This window comes from Armigeres subalbatus, chromosome 2 (genome assembly GCF_024139115.2).
Source record: "Armigeres subalbatus isolate Guangzhou_Male chromosome 2, GZ_Asu_2, whole genome shotgun sequence".
Classification (NCBI taxonomy): Eukaryota; Metazoa; Arthropoda; class Insecta; order Diptera; family Culicidae; genus Armigeres; species Armigeres subalbatus.
Window position 1 is genome coordinate 231,421,909 of NC_085140.1, and position 16,555 is coordinate 231,438,463.

Here is a 16,555-nt window from a genome sequence, read left to right on the forward strand (position 1 = left end):
GATGAGATGATTTTTTTTACAGAAAATAGAACAGTACGGAAAATAGAACAGTACCCTAGAATTTAGATTTTTCCATGACTGTTTATCAATGTGATATTATGTGTATTTTGAATTATATTAATTTTCAATCTCTTGACAAAGCATTCGTTAATATGTTAACTTAATTTATCAGTGACACGCAAATTAGCCAAGGGCTCAAAACCTTTATATAACAAAGAATAAAAAAGTATCATATATTTTATTGAATCTGGCATCACAGTTTACCCATCCAACGTTATAACAATTTCTTATTGGATTATTCTATATTTACCGTTAGCATTGCTGATAGCACTGAATCTCACGGGTAGCTTCAACCAGTGACGTTTCTATTCTATGTCTCTCGCCCACGGACTATCCATTCAGCTGACACTGAACTGTCTGATGTTAGCTTGGTGAGAGTGATGGCCACAGTTTCGCAGGCACCCAAGCTCGAGCATAAAAATGCTTACTATTTATAGGTTATCGACCAAGCTGAAGAAACATTCGTACGATCTGTGCTCGAAATTATCGAAATTAGTTGCGCTGCGAGAAACTCACGTGAACGGAGGAGTGATGCATCGGGTCACCTTAAATGGCCATTCTGGGACCAGCGAAGACGGTGTCCAGCGAAACAAGTACGCTGATTATGTGAAATTCCTAGAGCTTGTTGGTAACTTGAAGGTAATAATTATGGACTGAAGTGTAACTGAACAATTGTGTATATTTATGCCTAAGAAATGAAGTAAACATTTTCAAAAAACCATTAATTACGTAATACCATGACACGAATTTGTTTATCATAAAAAATCACAAAAGAATCGTTTTATCTATGCGTATGTATTTCCAACCTTGACTGAGCTGTGCGTCATGATTCACAAACAGCTGTTACTGTCTTGCTATATGTGACTACCTCGCATCATATGATTCTCATTTTTTCACAGTATGATCATTATTAGAAGGACATGCATAATTAATCGAGTATTTTCATTGTAGCATATTAAGCGGACTGGATGGGTGCTTCGAAATGTAAAAGACTGTGAGACCATTTCTGGTCATATGTACCGAATGGGAATGATGTCGTTCTTATTAGACGGCCAGCAAGGATTGGATAGGATACATGTCATGGAATTGGGTTAGTCATGTTCACACGAGTGTTTGATCAATAATCGCCTTTGTACTATGTAAATTTTAGCCTTGGTTCATGACCTTGCTGAGAGTATTGTTGGCGACATTACGCCTTACTGCGGAATCTCTAGAGAAGAGAAGTTGCTGAAAGAGTTCTCAGCAATGACGGAAATTGCTGAACTTCTTGGACCCTCAAAGGATAAGCTGCTCGAGCTGTTCAATGTAAGTTTTTATTTGAAAAATAATAGTGTAGATGTTAATATGTTTGAAGCACATTTAGTGAGATATCTTTTTCAATTTTATTAGGTACATAAATTAGGGAAATTTATGGGCGCTTTTGGAATTGATAATTTACTGATAATATCTATTTGATCTAATACGTCTATTTGGCAATGTTTTTTTATAAAGAGAAATGTGTTTTGTGGCAGATGCACTGGTGTCATATTTTTGTGTTTTCGTGGCAGGCAGTACGCATATCAGCTTATCGAATTGACGAAGTTGGTGTATTATTCTTATCTTTTGAGATAAAATGAATTTGTGTCTGAAAAGGAAATGGCATAAGCAATAATAATTTAGTTTACTAAATGATATGACTCTACAAAGCACCATATCTTTCATATAATTTTCATGAAAATGACTGTTTATTTTATTGTTTCATCAGAAGATCCGCCAAAGTTTGTTTTGCCTAAAATTGATTTACTACCGGTTAATTAATTGATTCTCCAGAAGGAGGAGGGGTCTCGAACTACCATAGAAACATTTCTCGTGTTCAAAAACCCCTACATGCCAAATTTGGTTCCGTTTGCTGGATTAGTTCTCGAGTTATGCAGAAACAGTACTAGTAGTTTTCGTGATTGTCATGTGAAAGCGAAAACAGTTGCATTTTCATTTTCAAGAGACCAAATAAAAATGTAGCGGGCTCCCGGTCAGCTGTCACGTTATAAGCAGTCATGATGGGGATGTTGCTTTGTCTTGAAATCAAAATTTATAAATAGTTTTAATAAATCTGTGCAAATAACGATGACCAGTCGATAAAATGATTAGATATGTGGTTCCTGATTTTCGAGTAGAAATAACATTATTGAAGAAGAAATAGCTTGTTTATGATAGTTTGATGAGATTTCATGAAATAAAAATGTTTATGTTTTCTATGAAAGCGGGAGAGAATAAAATGTTTATATCGCGTGACCTCTCACAATGAAAATGAAAATCTTAGTACTGTGCAGAAATTTCTGTTTAATTTGTATGGGGCACAAACACCTCCCCCTTCCCTTACAGATGTGGAGGGATTTCGAACCCATACATAAGAACCTTCCCCGGGCTCACAAGTCCCAGTATACAAATGTTCACGTCGATTGGTTCAGTAGTTTCCGATTCTATAAGGGTCCGACAGACTGAAATTCATTCTTCAAATTGGGAGCAGAGAAACGCCTGCTTGAGTTGAGTAAAAATCCTACATTTTTCCTGTCTTCAAGAAAGGTGATAAGCAGCAAGGCAAGAACTCTATGTGCAATCTCAAAGCAATTCGAAAAAAACTGGTCCACAATTTTTAATCTTACAACTGCCTGGGTTATATATCATGACTTCATCCCTAAATGATCAACAACAACCAACCTATTAGTTTATTCGTCAGCCATCACTAAGGCTCTTCAGACAGGACAACAGCTTGATTCGATTTGTAGACTATTCCAGAAGTTATAGGCGCCTGTTTTTTTTTCAATATTTTGAACTTTTTTTATCAAATTTTGAACAAGTTTTTGGTTACCGTCATATGGGGGAAAGATGATCATTGAGACGAAGATGATCATTTGATGTGTCAGTCAAAAGTACCTAATTTTTTATGAAACAGTAGTCAACAATATTATCCGTTCAAGTAATGTTACCGCTAGGTCGAAAATCCGAGTTTTTCTATTATAATCATGAAAGTGTATTTTATGGAAGAAAGAGAGAAATAGTCATTAATGACGCTATTTTCGTTTCAAATATTGACTTCGTTGACTTCTTTACGCAGTAATTCAACATTCATACAAATAACCTAGTGTATTTTGACGGCTAGGTCATATTGATTTTAGCAGAGCTTCACCCCAAACCAGATTACTAAAAAAATGTGTGATAATTTAATTTATTTTAATACATGCGAACGCATTTCAGAATAATAAAGTTGTTGATAATTGCAACCTATAACAGTACATGGTTTGAAAATATTTGTTTCGATTTAAAATGTAAACACATATTGTTAAGTCATGTTTTGTCTTAAAAATGATCATCTTCCCCCCAGATGACGGTACGTATAGTTTATTATCTTGTCTACTTTCTTCTAGTGTCGAGTTTTGCAGATTTTATGGAATATAAGTCATGTTTTAGGATTTTTTTTCCTTCACACGGTTTTAAGGGTTTTGCACAACACAGATTCAAGTGCTTTCTTCATATTTCTCATCAATATCCACTCCAAACCCATTGCATATGGCCATTATACTTATTTACCAAGTATTACAAGTTCAAAAACTAAAAATATTATAACATTCATAACAGATAGAGAATTAGAGGTATTTCAAATTCACAGGGTGCCGTTCCAAATACGTAAAATAAATGTCGAGCCCACGTTTTCACTAATTTTATATGTTTTTGCTTCATTTAATCAAGGTTGGCTTATGACTAGGATTCCTAATGAAGCCCAACATAAGCCAAACGCTAAAGTAATTTGATCTTCATGCCACGCTGATATCAATTTATGAAAATTTTACCAGATTTTTTTACACTTTTTCGAGGTTTTCTAATTTTTGCAACATATTTGCAACCACTTCTCGACGATAACACCAACATTCCTATACACTTACAACGAAAATTAAATTGATCTAATAGCTCTACGTTTTTTACGTTTATTAAATGGATATGATCTATAGGATGCAATGACACATTACATGCATTCCAATTTACCGACTATTTTTTAGTGTGCTTATAATTTCTGGAGCAGTCCATATACGGACTTTACAGCAGCCTTCAATAAAACCAATTATAAAATCGCTGTTGTCCGATTCGAGCGTCTAGAATTCTCCGGGCCTTTCCTGGACTGGCTTCAGTCCTATCCGAGCAATCGAGAAATGGCAATCAAAATTGGAGATTGGATTTCATCCTATTTTCCGATGGCTTCAGGAGTGTCCCAAGCCATCTTTTTGCCTTTCTCGTATACTAAGTATACGGTAAAGGCTATATGATCGCTCCAAAAACAAACTTTTTATAGAAGGCCCGGAGACCCATAGTGTTATATACCAATCGACTCAGTTCGACGAATCGAGGTGATGTCTGTGTGTGTGTGTGTGTGTGTGTGTGTGTGTGTGTGTGTGTGTGTGTGTGTGTGTGTGTGTATGTGTGTATGTGTGTGTGTGTGTGTGTGCGCAAAACTACTCAACAAAATGTCACTCATTTTTCGGGCACTTATCCTCAACCGATTTGCTCGCAATAAGTTGCATTCGACGTAGAATCCTGTCCCATTGTTTCCTATTTGAAATTGGCCAGATCGAAAGTTATGGCTAAAATACAAATTCATGCAAAAAAATCGCGTAAAAATGTCACTCATTTTCGGACACTTATCCTCAACTGATTTGCTCGCAACAAGTTGCATTCGACGCAGAATCCTGTCCCATTATTTCCTATTTGAAATTGGCCAGATCGGACTATGGGATCGAGAGTTATGGCCAAAATACAAATTCATACGAAAATATTGCGTATGAAATGTCACTCATTTTTCAGGCACTTATTCTCAACCGATTTGCTCGCAACAAATTGCATTCGACGCAAAATCCTTTCCCATTGTTTCCTATTGAAAATTGGACAGGTCGGACTATGGGATCTGAAGTTATGACCAAAATACCTTTTTCATAAAAATCACAACAAATGTCTCCTGTTTTTCGGCCACCTAACCTTAATCGATTCACACGCAACAAATTGCATTCGACGCAGAATCCTGTCCCATTGTTTCCTATTGAAAATTGTCTAGATCGGACTATGGCAGTGGTGCTCAGCACTTTGGGCGTTTTTCCTTTATTTGCTTCTTACACAATAAAATACATACATACAAATTAGCACTTGGTCGAAAGCTTTCAAATATATCTATCTGCTGAGGGTAATAAAACGGATGATGGTGTTAATTCACTCCGTACGAAACGATCAAAGCAAAACAAAGTGCGGCCCGCGGGCCGCAGGGTAATTTTACTTTGATCAAGTCGTACGGAATGATTTTACCACCAATATTCGTTTTAATATCCTCTGCTGATAGATATATTTGAAAGCTTTCGTCCAAGTACTAACTTGTAAGATTAAAGCTCATTTTTATTGTGTAATAAGCAAATTAAGGCAAAAAACACACAAAATGCTGAGCACCACTGAACTATGGGATCGGAAGTTATGGCCGAAACACCATTTTAGCCTTTTTATACGAAAAGGCTGTATGTTCGCTCAAAAACCAAACTTTTACAGAAGGCCTGGAGACCCATAGTGTTATATACCAATCGATTCAGCTCGACGAACTGAGATGATGTCTCTGTCTCTCCCACTTCATACGGGAGTTTGGCAGAAAGACGGTCATGAGATTTATATCATTACAAATATTGCCCTCCGCTCGCGTGATGGGAATGACATTTTCGTTTTCTTTTTGTGTAGTCGGAGCTTCAGTTCAACTAACATCCAAAAGTGATATCCTTAAAATATATGACTGGGTGAAATAAAACAGGGTTATGTACGTCAAAAAGATTGGAAAAGGAAACAAAAAATGTCGAAATTCTTATTAACATATTGTAGATCAAGCTGAAAACCGAACCGAGGTCCCGCGAAATCGCATTTTCTCGCACTTCCGGATGTTGCAACTGCATCGCGAGTAGTGCGCAACTGTGCCATAGTCGGGCACCACTCGCGATGCAGTTGCGACATCCGGAAATGGGACAAAATATGGTTTTCGGTTTTCAACTGGATCTACAATATCTTTGCCATAAATAATCTGATTTTCATAGAACGGACAAAGAAATTTGTCTTTTTTACTCCTAGCCACTAGCTCATCTTTTTTCAAGCACACACATTTTACGAAGGTCGAGAAAGGCACCATCACCGCTAGGTGGATTAATCTGGGTTTTTTTTTATTTATTTCAACTGGTCTTCGAACTGGTCGCACAAACAGATAAAATTATTCACTAATCCTTTTTCTAAACATTATCTTGGACAAATTAAAAGCAAATTTCACAGACACTTCGTTAAAATGACGACATCAACCTGGAAGATCAACTGATCAGAAATCCAGAACGATTTGTAGAATCTAGAATTTCTGTAGGAATATTGTTTGTATTACGTTATCTATCTCCTCAGGAATAATTTTTGAAAACATTTATAAAAAATATCAGGTTCAGTATCGTTTGAGAAATAAGGCCGATACAAATATTTAAAATCTATTTTGTCTCCTCCCCCTCGGATTTATTTTGCCAAAAAATAATATTTTGAGGGGGCAACAAAATAAAATTGTGATAATTTTGATGATTTTCAAAACATTCTTTAACAAATCCGAGGAGTTTTTTTGATTTTTTACATTTTACTATTTATTTTTTATTATCCCCCCTTGACTTTTCGGTGACCAGTAGGACAAAAAGTTAATTAAATATTTTTAACGGCCTACGTTAAATATAGCCATTTTTAACGTTGTCTTATTTTGTTTTCCATAGTAGACCTATCCAAAGGCATCTATGAATGTTCAAAAAGTTTAAGTGACATTTCCTTATTGAGTGGTAGTGAACTATATGCTAAATTATATTTATTGCCGATTTCACCAATTTGAAGAGTTATGTGTAGATTGTGATTTGGCCGCTTCTTTTTCTCACACTCACTCTCATTTCGGGTTGATCGATTTTTGTTACAGAAATTTACCCAATTATAACTCGTGAGTCACATGTAAGCGTGTACACTAAATCGATTCCCGCCATGATTTGACGTCTGTTTGTTTTCACATTTAGCACTCACACACAAATATTATACACGGAAAATCAAACTTTTTTGATTGTATTGAGTGTGAGAAAAAGATGACTGTGAGAAAAAAAATCTCGCAAAACTCTTATAAAGTGCAAAAAGCGCAATATTAAACCGATTTTTTTTTCGATTGGCAGCGACCTGACTCACGGTTTTTTTTAGGGGAAAACTGAGCACCCCTAGAAACACCAGTAGAAACTGCATGAGATGGGTAAAAGTTCAATAAAAGAATTTTGAAAATCGGTCAACGGGCTGATGAGATATAGCTATTTGAATCTCAAGTTTTCTACAAATCTGATCTCGGTATTCGTAGTGTTAATAACTGAGTCGCTCTGAGGCGCTCCACAGTCGTCCCGGCCCTTGGGTCAGGAGAAGGGGTCTTCCAGCCGGCATATCCAGGCAAGTCTGACCATAATTTGGAACTCTCGGTGCCTGAATCCCCATTAATTAGCAGCTCTCCGGATCATCGCTCAAACGGACTACGGATTTATTACCAGAACGTTCGTGGATTGAGGACCAAAATCGATTCGTTCTTCCTGGAAGTTTCTGAGGCCGAATTTGATTTAATCGTTCTAACGGAAACGTGGTTGGACGACAGAATTAATTCTTCGCAACTTTTCGGCTCGTTATACAACGTCTTCAGAACCGACCGATCTACGTTGAATAGTCACATATCGCGCGGTGGCGGAGTCCTGATTACCGTTTCTACTAGGCTACCTGAGTACCTCACCTGTCTCAAGCTTATTAGAACAGCTTTGGATTGTCGTAGAACTTCCACGAGATACACTCTCCGTAGGTGCAGTTTACCTTCCTCCTGATCGTAAAAACGACAGCACAATTATCCGTGAGCATGTGGATTCGCTTTCCTCGATTTCATCTGGTTTGAGACCTCACTCCCCTGCGCTCATATTTGGCAACTACAACCAAGCTGGATTACAATGATGCTGTGCCAAAAACAAAACACCAACTATCGACCCATTGCTTTCGCATATGCCGGTGGTTTGCTGTGCTCCTTTGAATGGATTCAATTTCAATGGGTTCACACAAGTCAATTCCTATCCGAATCAAAACGGACGATTGCTGGATCTTGTCCCAGCAAATAAATCTGCTTTACCGGGTACATTCATCTCTCTTCCAATCGAACCACTGTCTGTCTAGACGCTGACCACCCTGCTCTTGAAGTGTATTTAACTCTTCCTTATCCGATTACTTATACACCGACATCTGAAGACTACTCTCTGGACTTTCGTCGTGCGGATTATGCTGCACTGAAAAACGCACTGGCGGAAATTGACTGGCAATTTATCGAGTCGACTAGCAGCGTCAACGATGCAGTGGATTTCTTCAATATTGCACTGGGAGATGTCTTTATTCATACTGTTCCAGTAAGAGGACCCCCGCAAAAACCTCCATGGTCGAATCCACGCCTACGCGCGCGACAACGTTCAACCGCCCTCCGAAAATATTGCACTTCTCGCTCACCTTATCACAAACAGCTATTCAATTTCGCAAGCAATCGGTACCGCAAGTACAACCACTTCCTTTATAATCGACACGTTAGACGCGAACTTACGCAAGAACCCGAAAAACTTTTGGTCGTTTGTCAATTCCAAACGGAATGAATCAGGACTTCCATGTTCTATGTTCCTCGGAAATGACACAGCCAATACCGAAAGCGAGAAATGCAATCTGTTTGCCCGACAATTCAAGCAAGTGTTCCACGATTTCTCTGCCTCGGCGGGACAAGTGCTAGCTGCCACAGCCGGGACGCCACGCGATGTGATTAATTTTGACATTCCCCACATAACTGAGAACATGGTGATGACTGCAATGCGCAAATTGAAGCTTTCCTTTACAACTGGCCCCGATGGAATTCCATCTTCAGTTCTGAAACGGTGCGCTGTTAATCTCTACCGCCCGTTGGCGAGAATCTTCCAACTCTCGGCACTGCACAGCGAGTTCCCTGCACTCTGGAAACACTCGTTTATGTTCCCGATCCACAAAAAAGGAGTCAAGCGGAACATTTCCAATTACCGTGGAATTACCTCTCTATGTGCTTGTTGTTCGAGATTATTATGAATGACTCCTTGTTTGCCTGTTTTAAAAACTACATCGATTTCGAGCAACATGGCTTTTATCCGAAGCGGTCGGTTAGTACGAACAATATCGAACAATATCGTTGAGAGATACAAATATGTGAACTAGTTTTTCCAACATCTTTGAAATTGCACATAGAGCAGCAATACTGCTGGTTAGAAGCGTAAAAAGTTATCATTTTTATAATCTTCAAAATTTTGCCTTTTGGAAAACCGCAGTTGTTTGCATAATAACTATAAATAAATTATTTAATATAATCTTTTCAGGAATACGAGGAGGGCAAAACGCCGGAAGCCAAGTTCGTAAAGGATCTGGATCGTCTCGATATGGTGATGCAAGCATTTGAGTACGAAAAGCGCGACAACTGTCCAATGAAGCACCAGGAATTTTTCGATTCCACCAAGGGAAAGTTTTCCCATCCACTTGTGATCAATATCGTGAATGAAATCAACGCTCAAAGGGAGAGATTTGCTGAAGCCAGCAACGATGGTGCGGCGGATAATTCATCGCCATCGCGCGAAGCCGCAGCAAGCGGAGGATCGAGATGATTCTGGAGGTGGCGATTCATCCGCATCAGAAGCTGAAGAGCTTTCGAGCGTTTCTTGCGTTGCGATAAAATACGAGTTTTATTAGATGTGATCTCATCATTGCTTATTCAGGTACGGGGTTTCACGGAATAGCTAATAGATGCGAGCTAGTCAAATTGGAAAGCGCCGGGAACTTACTTAAATATGATTTATTTATTATGACGTTCTTTAGACTATTTATTAGCCCCTTCAATGATCCCTTTTTAAGTGTTGTGAGAAATGGTAATGGTGTACATTTCAGGGACATAAATATGTATTGATCAACTGGTAGTATTTGCAAAACAAGCTTAATACAAATTAGTTAGAATCTATCCCTAAAATACATGTTTTACGGTTTATTTATCAAATGTATCACATCATATGCTTCAGGGATCGCATGGGGGTGTTTTATACCTGACGTTATGTGGAAGAAAAATCCCGGAAAATTTAGTTTCATCCAAGGTTCGTCCATTTCCTACTTTAAATTTCGTTCTTAGTTCTCTCTATGTTTCACCTTCCACCAAAACGGTTTCTTAACTAGGTGTTCAACTATTCATCCTTCCGCTTCCTCAGCATTCGCAAGCACGTGGTCAGGACAGGTCTCAACTGTTACCTTGCTTTCATATAAGAGATAATGATTAGTAAAGAAATCAATATCTGTGGTAAGGAATAAAAGTGATGGTCATTCAATATTCTAGGCTTAAATCACCTGTGAATGGTAATAGGGGAGATGACGGCTTTGGCAGGTTTTGTTCTATTATTGTCAGGGGGGTTTTTGTTGACCAAATTGCATGAAATTTGGCCACAATATTCTTTGATATCTAAAGAATGTTGAGTCCAAATTTGAGCATAAGTAGTCTTAAAAAACCCCTGGCAATAATAGAACAAAACCAGCCAAAGCCGTCATTTCCCCTATTTGGATTTTAACTTTCACTTTTCGTGGGTATCATGCCACCCGTAACTTTTACGGGATGTCTTACTAGTGATGTCTTACTAGGACAGACCAGCTACAACTTGTTACCGTTAGTAACAATAAGCCTGTAAATTAATGTAAAATTTGTTCATCCTACCTATTTATATATATATATATATATATATATATATATATATATATATATATATATATATATATATATATAAACTCCGTGTAAATCTAATCCTATTTAAATTTAAATAAAAATGCTATAAAACTATACCCCTAGGTCTTAGGTTAAGCACACTACACACTACATTTAAGAGCCAGTTCGCGAGAAGCGCGACCCCCTTTCCAAGGAAGGTTGCAACGATGTTCTCCGATTTTGATGAAATTTTCAGGGTTTGTTCATATATGTAAAAGAGGACATTTTGCAAATTTTCAGATTTTTCCATTAAGGGGAAGTGGGGTAAAACGGCCCTTCAAAAATTATTGTTCAAAAACCGCCAAAACCAAAAAAATGCAATAACTTTGGCAATGACTGACCGATTTTGTTTAAATTCTGCACGCTTTTTCTACTCAACTAGTACTTCATACCAAGTGGTTAATATGGTTATAAAGTTGTTTACTTTAGGAGAAAATGGACTTTCTCGATAAAAAATGGTCGTTTTTCCAAAGGCAATATTTTTCACCAACAGATCTAGGATAAAAAACTAAACCCGTAAGGCAATTAAAGAACTAAAGAGCTTTTATCTCATATATAATTCGGAAGCGCCAACTCAAGAATTTCTGAGAAAATCGCAATTTTCTGCAACACTGTTTATTCAGAAGAAAGTTCGCACAAATTTCGACCCTACTTATGTTGATGTTTCCGATCTGGTGAAAACTGTCCAAACTTTTTTGTCTAAGTAGAAATTAAAAATCAGGATTTTTCATTAGGGGAGTGTAGGGTGAAATAGCCCTTTGAAAATAAATGTCAAAAAATACATCATTTTTTTTATGTGAGTTCTAGCAGAAAATACATAGATTTAAAAACACTATGTCTACTTACTTTCAATTCATCTATATTTTTCGTCTCAATAGATACGTATATCCTTCTCTGATCTATATTAGTTAGCAATCTATTTGCAGAACAATTTTCAACAGAAGTAAAATAGGACCAAAATAAGTGCCTTAAACATTAGCACATGGGGGGTCCCGTAGCGTAGTTGGCTACACGTTCGCCTTACAAGCGGATGGTCATGGGTTCGATTCCCAACCCCTCCATCAAAAACCTTCGTCAGTCGCCAGATAGATTCGCAGCCCATGCGGAGGCGTTTGGGGTACGCGCCTTACCGTCACGGCTGCCTGATGACGACTGACAACTTGTTCTTTTCGGAGGCATTCCTCCAACGTTATCCGGATAAATGGCAACCGAACAATGCAACGATCATTTGATACACACGACATGGACAAACGGATACAATGGACTCATGATGAGATGGACTGGCAACGACAACAATAATGAATAATGGAAATCTAAAAATAGATTCTGTGTGGATTCTGTACAGCAGAATACCACAGTAGATATCGGCACAGTAGCGGTTAAGTAATACAGAGTGCCTAACAAATAAAGAAAGGAATAAAAAAAACATTAGCACGTCTTTCGCACACTGAAACAAAAATAAACGGATTTGGCGAAAGTGCTTGTTGATATATTTTTTTAATCAGCTTCAAATACTGCGGGTTCCGGTACTGATGTTGCATTTACAGCTATGCGAAAAAAAAATTTATTCTTAACGGCAAATGAGCAATTTCGGTAAATTGGGTAAAAAGTCTTGTTAAAATAAAATGTCAAAAATTCATAAATTTTTAAATGTGAAAATTTATTGAAACTTATTTCAGTGCGCCGACTTAAGAATAATCAATCAAATTAGGGGCTATCCATATACCACGTGGACAATTCTGGGGGGAGGGGGGTGTAGTCGATTGTCCACGGTTCATACAAATTTTTGAAAATTTATATGAAGAATTGTCCACGCTGGGGGAGGGGGGTATCTGAAACTGACCAAAACCTGTCCACGTGGTATGTAGACAGCCCCTTATAAGTTTCGGCATAACTTACAAGGTTTATTTCTATATGTAGATGAAACTATTCGGCAAAATATTATGATGGGGAGAGAGGGGTAAAATAGATCTCCAAATAAAAATAATGTTACGAAACCAGATGATCTTAACCACACTTCTTAGATTTGATTATTCCGACCCAACTGACATCTAATCTAGCGATTTTGCTAGTTTGCTTCGAAATTCTTCCAAGCGTAGTATTTTTATGGTTTTTTATCTGTCAACAATTAAATACTTCACAATCTCTCAATCTCAAAAAATAACGTGAACTGGTTATCTAGTCATGTCATTTATATAATATTCCGGCAGAGGTATTGTAAACTTAGCGCCGTCTTAAACTCCCATTCAAAAATATTGTCCCACCAAAATATATTTCCACCAGTTCCTCCATATATGGGTGACGTCGTTAACTGCAAGAACGATGGTTCAAGAACGACGTAAAGTACTTCAACACGGTAGTCTATTCCTCGGTGAAAAAAGCAATAGATAGATTTTTCAAAAAGTATTGCAAGCTGTTACTACCCAAGTACTACTTCTTAGCAAACCACACCTTGAATGGTTGGTTGGAAATATGTTCATATAAGGTTAGAAAAGATTTTAAGAGAAAAAGGCTGATATTCAAAGCATCCTTTTTACACATCAACTACACAGTCTTGAGCACCTTAATAGCTCAAGCACTTTCAGGTGGTGTAAATTAGGCCGAGAATAAAACAGTTTTTCTTGGTAATCTACAATTTATATACTTTATCTATGAGTTTAGAAACGTGTATCCTGAAATTTGAAGTATTTTCATGGGGGGTGTGCCTCAAAATCGTCAGACAGTAGTATACTCTATCCTATTCAATAGTATACACATTACATTGTTACGCTCTCCGTGTAATGAAAAATCAACTCGTTGTAGAAAAAAAAAAGTTTTTTCTCGTATCGTGCAAAATGAATGAAACTTTGTTAAACTTTGGAGTTTTTTTCACACAGTTGTGTAAACATAGAATCGAGGGTATTCCATTACCTATGAGATAAAATTGGCCTACCCTTGAAACTATACACCCGATTAGAACTGGTATGTATTTTCTGCTAGAACTCACATAAAAAAATTGATGTGTTTTTTTACATTTATTTTTAAAGGGCTATTTTACCCTACACTCTCCTAATAAAAAATCCTGATTTTTAATTTCTACTTAGACAAAAAAAGTTTGAGCAGTTTTCACCAGATCGGAAAACATCAACATAAGTAGGGTCGAGTTTATGTGAACTTTCTTTTGAATAAACAGTGTTGCAGAAAACTGCGATTTTCTTGAAAATTCTTGAGTTGGCGCTTCTGAATTATATATGAGATGAAAGCTCTTTAGTTCTTTAATTGCCTTACGGGTTTAGTTTTTTATCCTAGATCTGTTGGTGAAAAATATTCCCTTTGGAAAAACGACCATTTTTTATCGAAAAAGTTCATTTTCTCCTAAAGTAAACAACTTTATAACCATATTAACCACTTGGTATAAAGTACTAGTTGTGTAGAAAAAGCGTGTAAAATTTAAACAAAATCGGTCAGTCATTGCCAAAGTTATTGCATTTTTTTGGTTTTGGCGATTTTTAAACAATAATTTTTGAAGGGCCGTTTTACCCCACTTCCCCTCAATGAAAAAATCTGAAAATTTGCAAAATGTCTTCTCTTACATATATGAACAAACCCTGAAAATTTCATCCAAATCGGAGAATATCGATACAAGAGGGGGTCGCGCTTCTCGCGAACTGGCTCTTAACATGGAATAAGAAATACAGTTCAGTGGATGCAGAGGTAGACAGAATACGGGATTAAATCAAATAGAGAGGTTCCCAAAAGTTTCCTAAAGAGAAGACGAAAGTTTATTGAGCTCTTTTCTAAAGTGGACTTTATACAAGGCAGACGTTAGTGAGCTTTATAGCTCATAAAAAAGTTTCAAGGTTGAGATAGTGGTGAAATAGTGCCGTTTTTTGGTTAAGGTGCAACGAGTGAAAGTGAGGATCGCAGCAAGTCATGCGCGCGGATGGTTGCTTTTGAATTTGCTGTCACGTTTTTGTTCGTTCCCGCAACAAATAGATTTGGCTGATGTCTATATTTTGCATATAATGCTCTAGAAGAAAAAAAGTTTATGTGTCTGATGTTTAAAATTTACGCGTTTGGTGACCTTTAATAAAGTGTTTTTCTTAATTGAGTGCGCGAAATCGTTTGAGGAGTTTGTATACGGGGACGTCCTTGGTGCAATATGTGTGGCTGAGTGATAATATCAGAAATACATGAACATACATACATTGCTCAGAATAGATCTGGAAGAGTGAAGTGAATTGTTTGTGGACACTAGAAATGATCATCGTTTCCTCAGTTCATTGAACCGGAATTGGATCAATTTGGTGAGATTGTTTCAATATGTTTTTATATGATTCCAAAACTAAATACGCGCTGGATTAAAAAATCCGGAAGTTTGTTTATGGATCCATTATCCAATTGATAATGGTAGCATAAACAGGCGGGGCTTATTGTAAGTGAAAGTGGCCTCGGACTGGACGTGAGTTACCAGGCAGTCTGAAATGGGTTACTGGAGCTGCGATAGAGCTAACACCTTCTAACTCCCGGGCTAAAGCTGACTTGATTACAGTCAGCTTTCTTCCATAATACCACTGCCAGACAGTGGGAGTTAGATTGAAGATACACACACAAGGTGCAACGAGTGAAAGTAGAATCAGGTATGATTAGTTACCAATTGCTATGGAATATTACTTATAAAGTCCATATACCTGTTAGGACCCGGTTTATGTCATTTCCTGACAACCAAGGTATCAAACCACCCAGTGTTCACAGAGAAGTGGCAAGTTTCTGTGAAACATTGCCTGTGAATATCTCCCGAGTAAGGTTGAAAGTTGCTCCAAGGTATACGTCTGTGAGCCTTGCCCGTCTGACGACCCTGAACCGGTCGCCAATCATCCAGAACCATTCCCGGACCACACTACGAGCACGAGGCTCATCTCTGCAAGTAGTCATCGTAACCGTGCATCGAACTGTCTGCCGGCCGGCCAGGTATATGTAAAAAACCTACACTACACTGACACACACCCACACAGATTGTTAAAGAATAGGGCAATATACGAAAATATTGTGATACACTAGATTTTGTAATTTCCTTCATTTACTCCCCACATATCCGAGGTCTGATTAGCATAGTAGAGAATATTCCAGCCGACCTTGAGACCAAAAGAGGTTCTCCAGATCGAGCTAGCCGATAAAAGAGGTAGTTGTGATACCCAGCATCACACGGCAGGCCGTTGCTTAGCCAAGCTTGCCGAGGCCTTTGTCCTGGCAGTCCACGTGCTGCCCATCCTAGCAATTACAAACTACAGGCAAATCTTGAACAAACGAATACCTTCCCCAATATCCAATTCTGTGTATCGCTGAGTAAATGCTATATCCACACTTCCTCTTCTCGGTAACGATGGTTGTGGCCAGGAGTAGTATTCCTCGTGATATTGGAATGTTTGCCTTAGTTTAAAATCAATTTTTTATTTATTTATTTACAGTCTTCGACATATTTATATAGTACAGACTAAAACTTAAATGCTAATTCTCGACTTGAAAACATCTCTACTAATATGGAAGCCATACAAATGATAAACACTGTTAAAAGAGAAAGAAAATCAAGAACTAATCTAACGAACTTGGTAGTCGTATGCCTACCGCTTCTGCTTCATACACAGG

The 16,555-nt window shown here is 37.7% G+C and overlaps 1 protein-coding gene across 1 annotated transcript; it reads left to right on the forward strand.

Moving 5' to 3' along the window:
- Positions 1 to 398: 398 nt before the first annotated feature.
- Positions 399 to 10,153, forward strand: LOC134211878 (5'-deoxynucleotidase HDDC2). The gene is made up of 4 exons (XM_062689237.1): positions 399 to 699; positions 1,012 to 1,150; positions 1,211 to 1,365; positions 9,513 to 10,153. The coding sequence occupies exons 1-4, from the start codon at positions 481 to 483 to the stop codon at positions 9,792 to 9,794; spliced, it is 795 nt and encodes a 264-aa protein (XP_062545221.1). The 5' UTR covers positions 399 to 480; the 3' UTR covers positions 9,795 to 10,153.
- Positions 10,154 to 16,555: the final 6,402 nt, after the last annotated feature.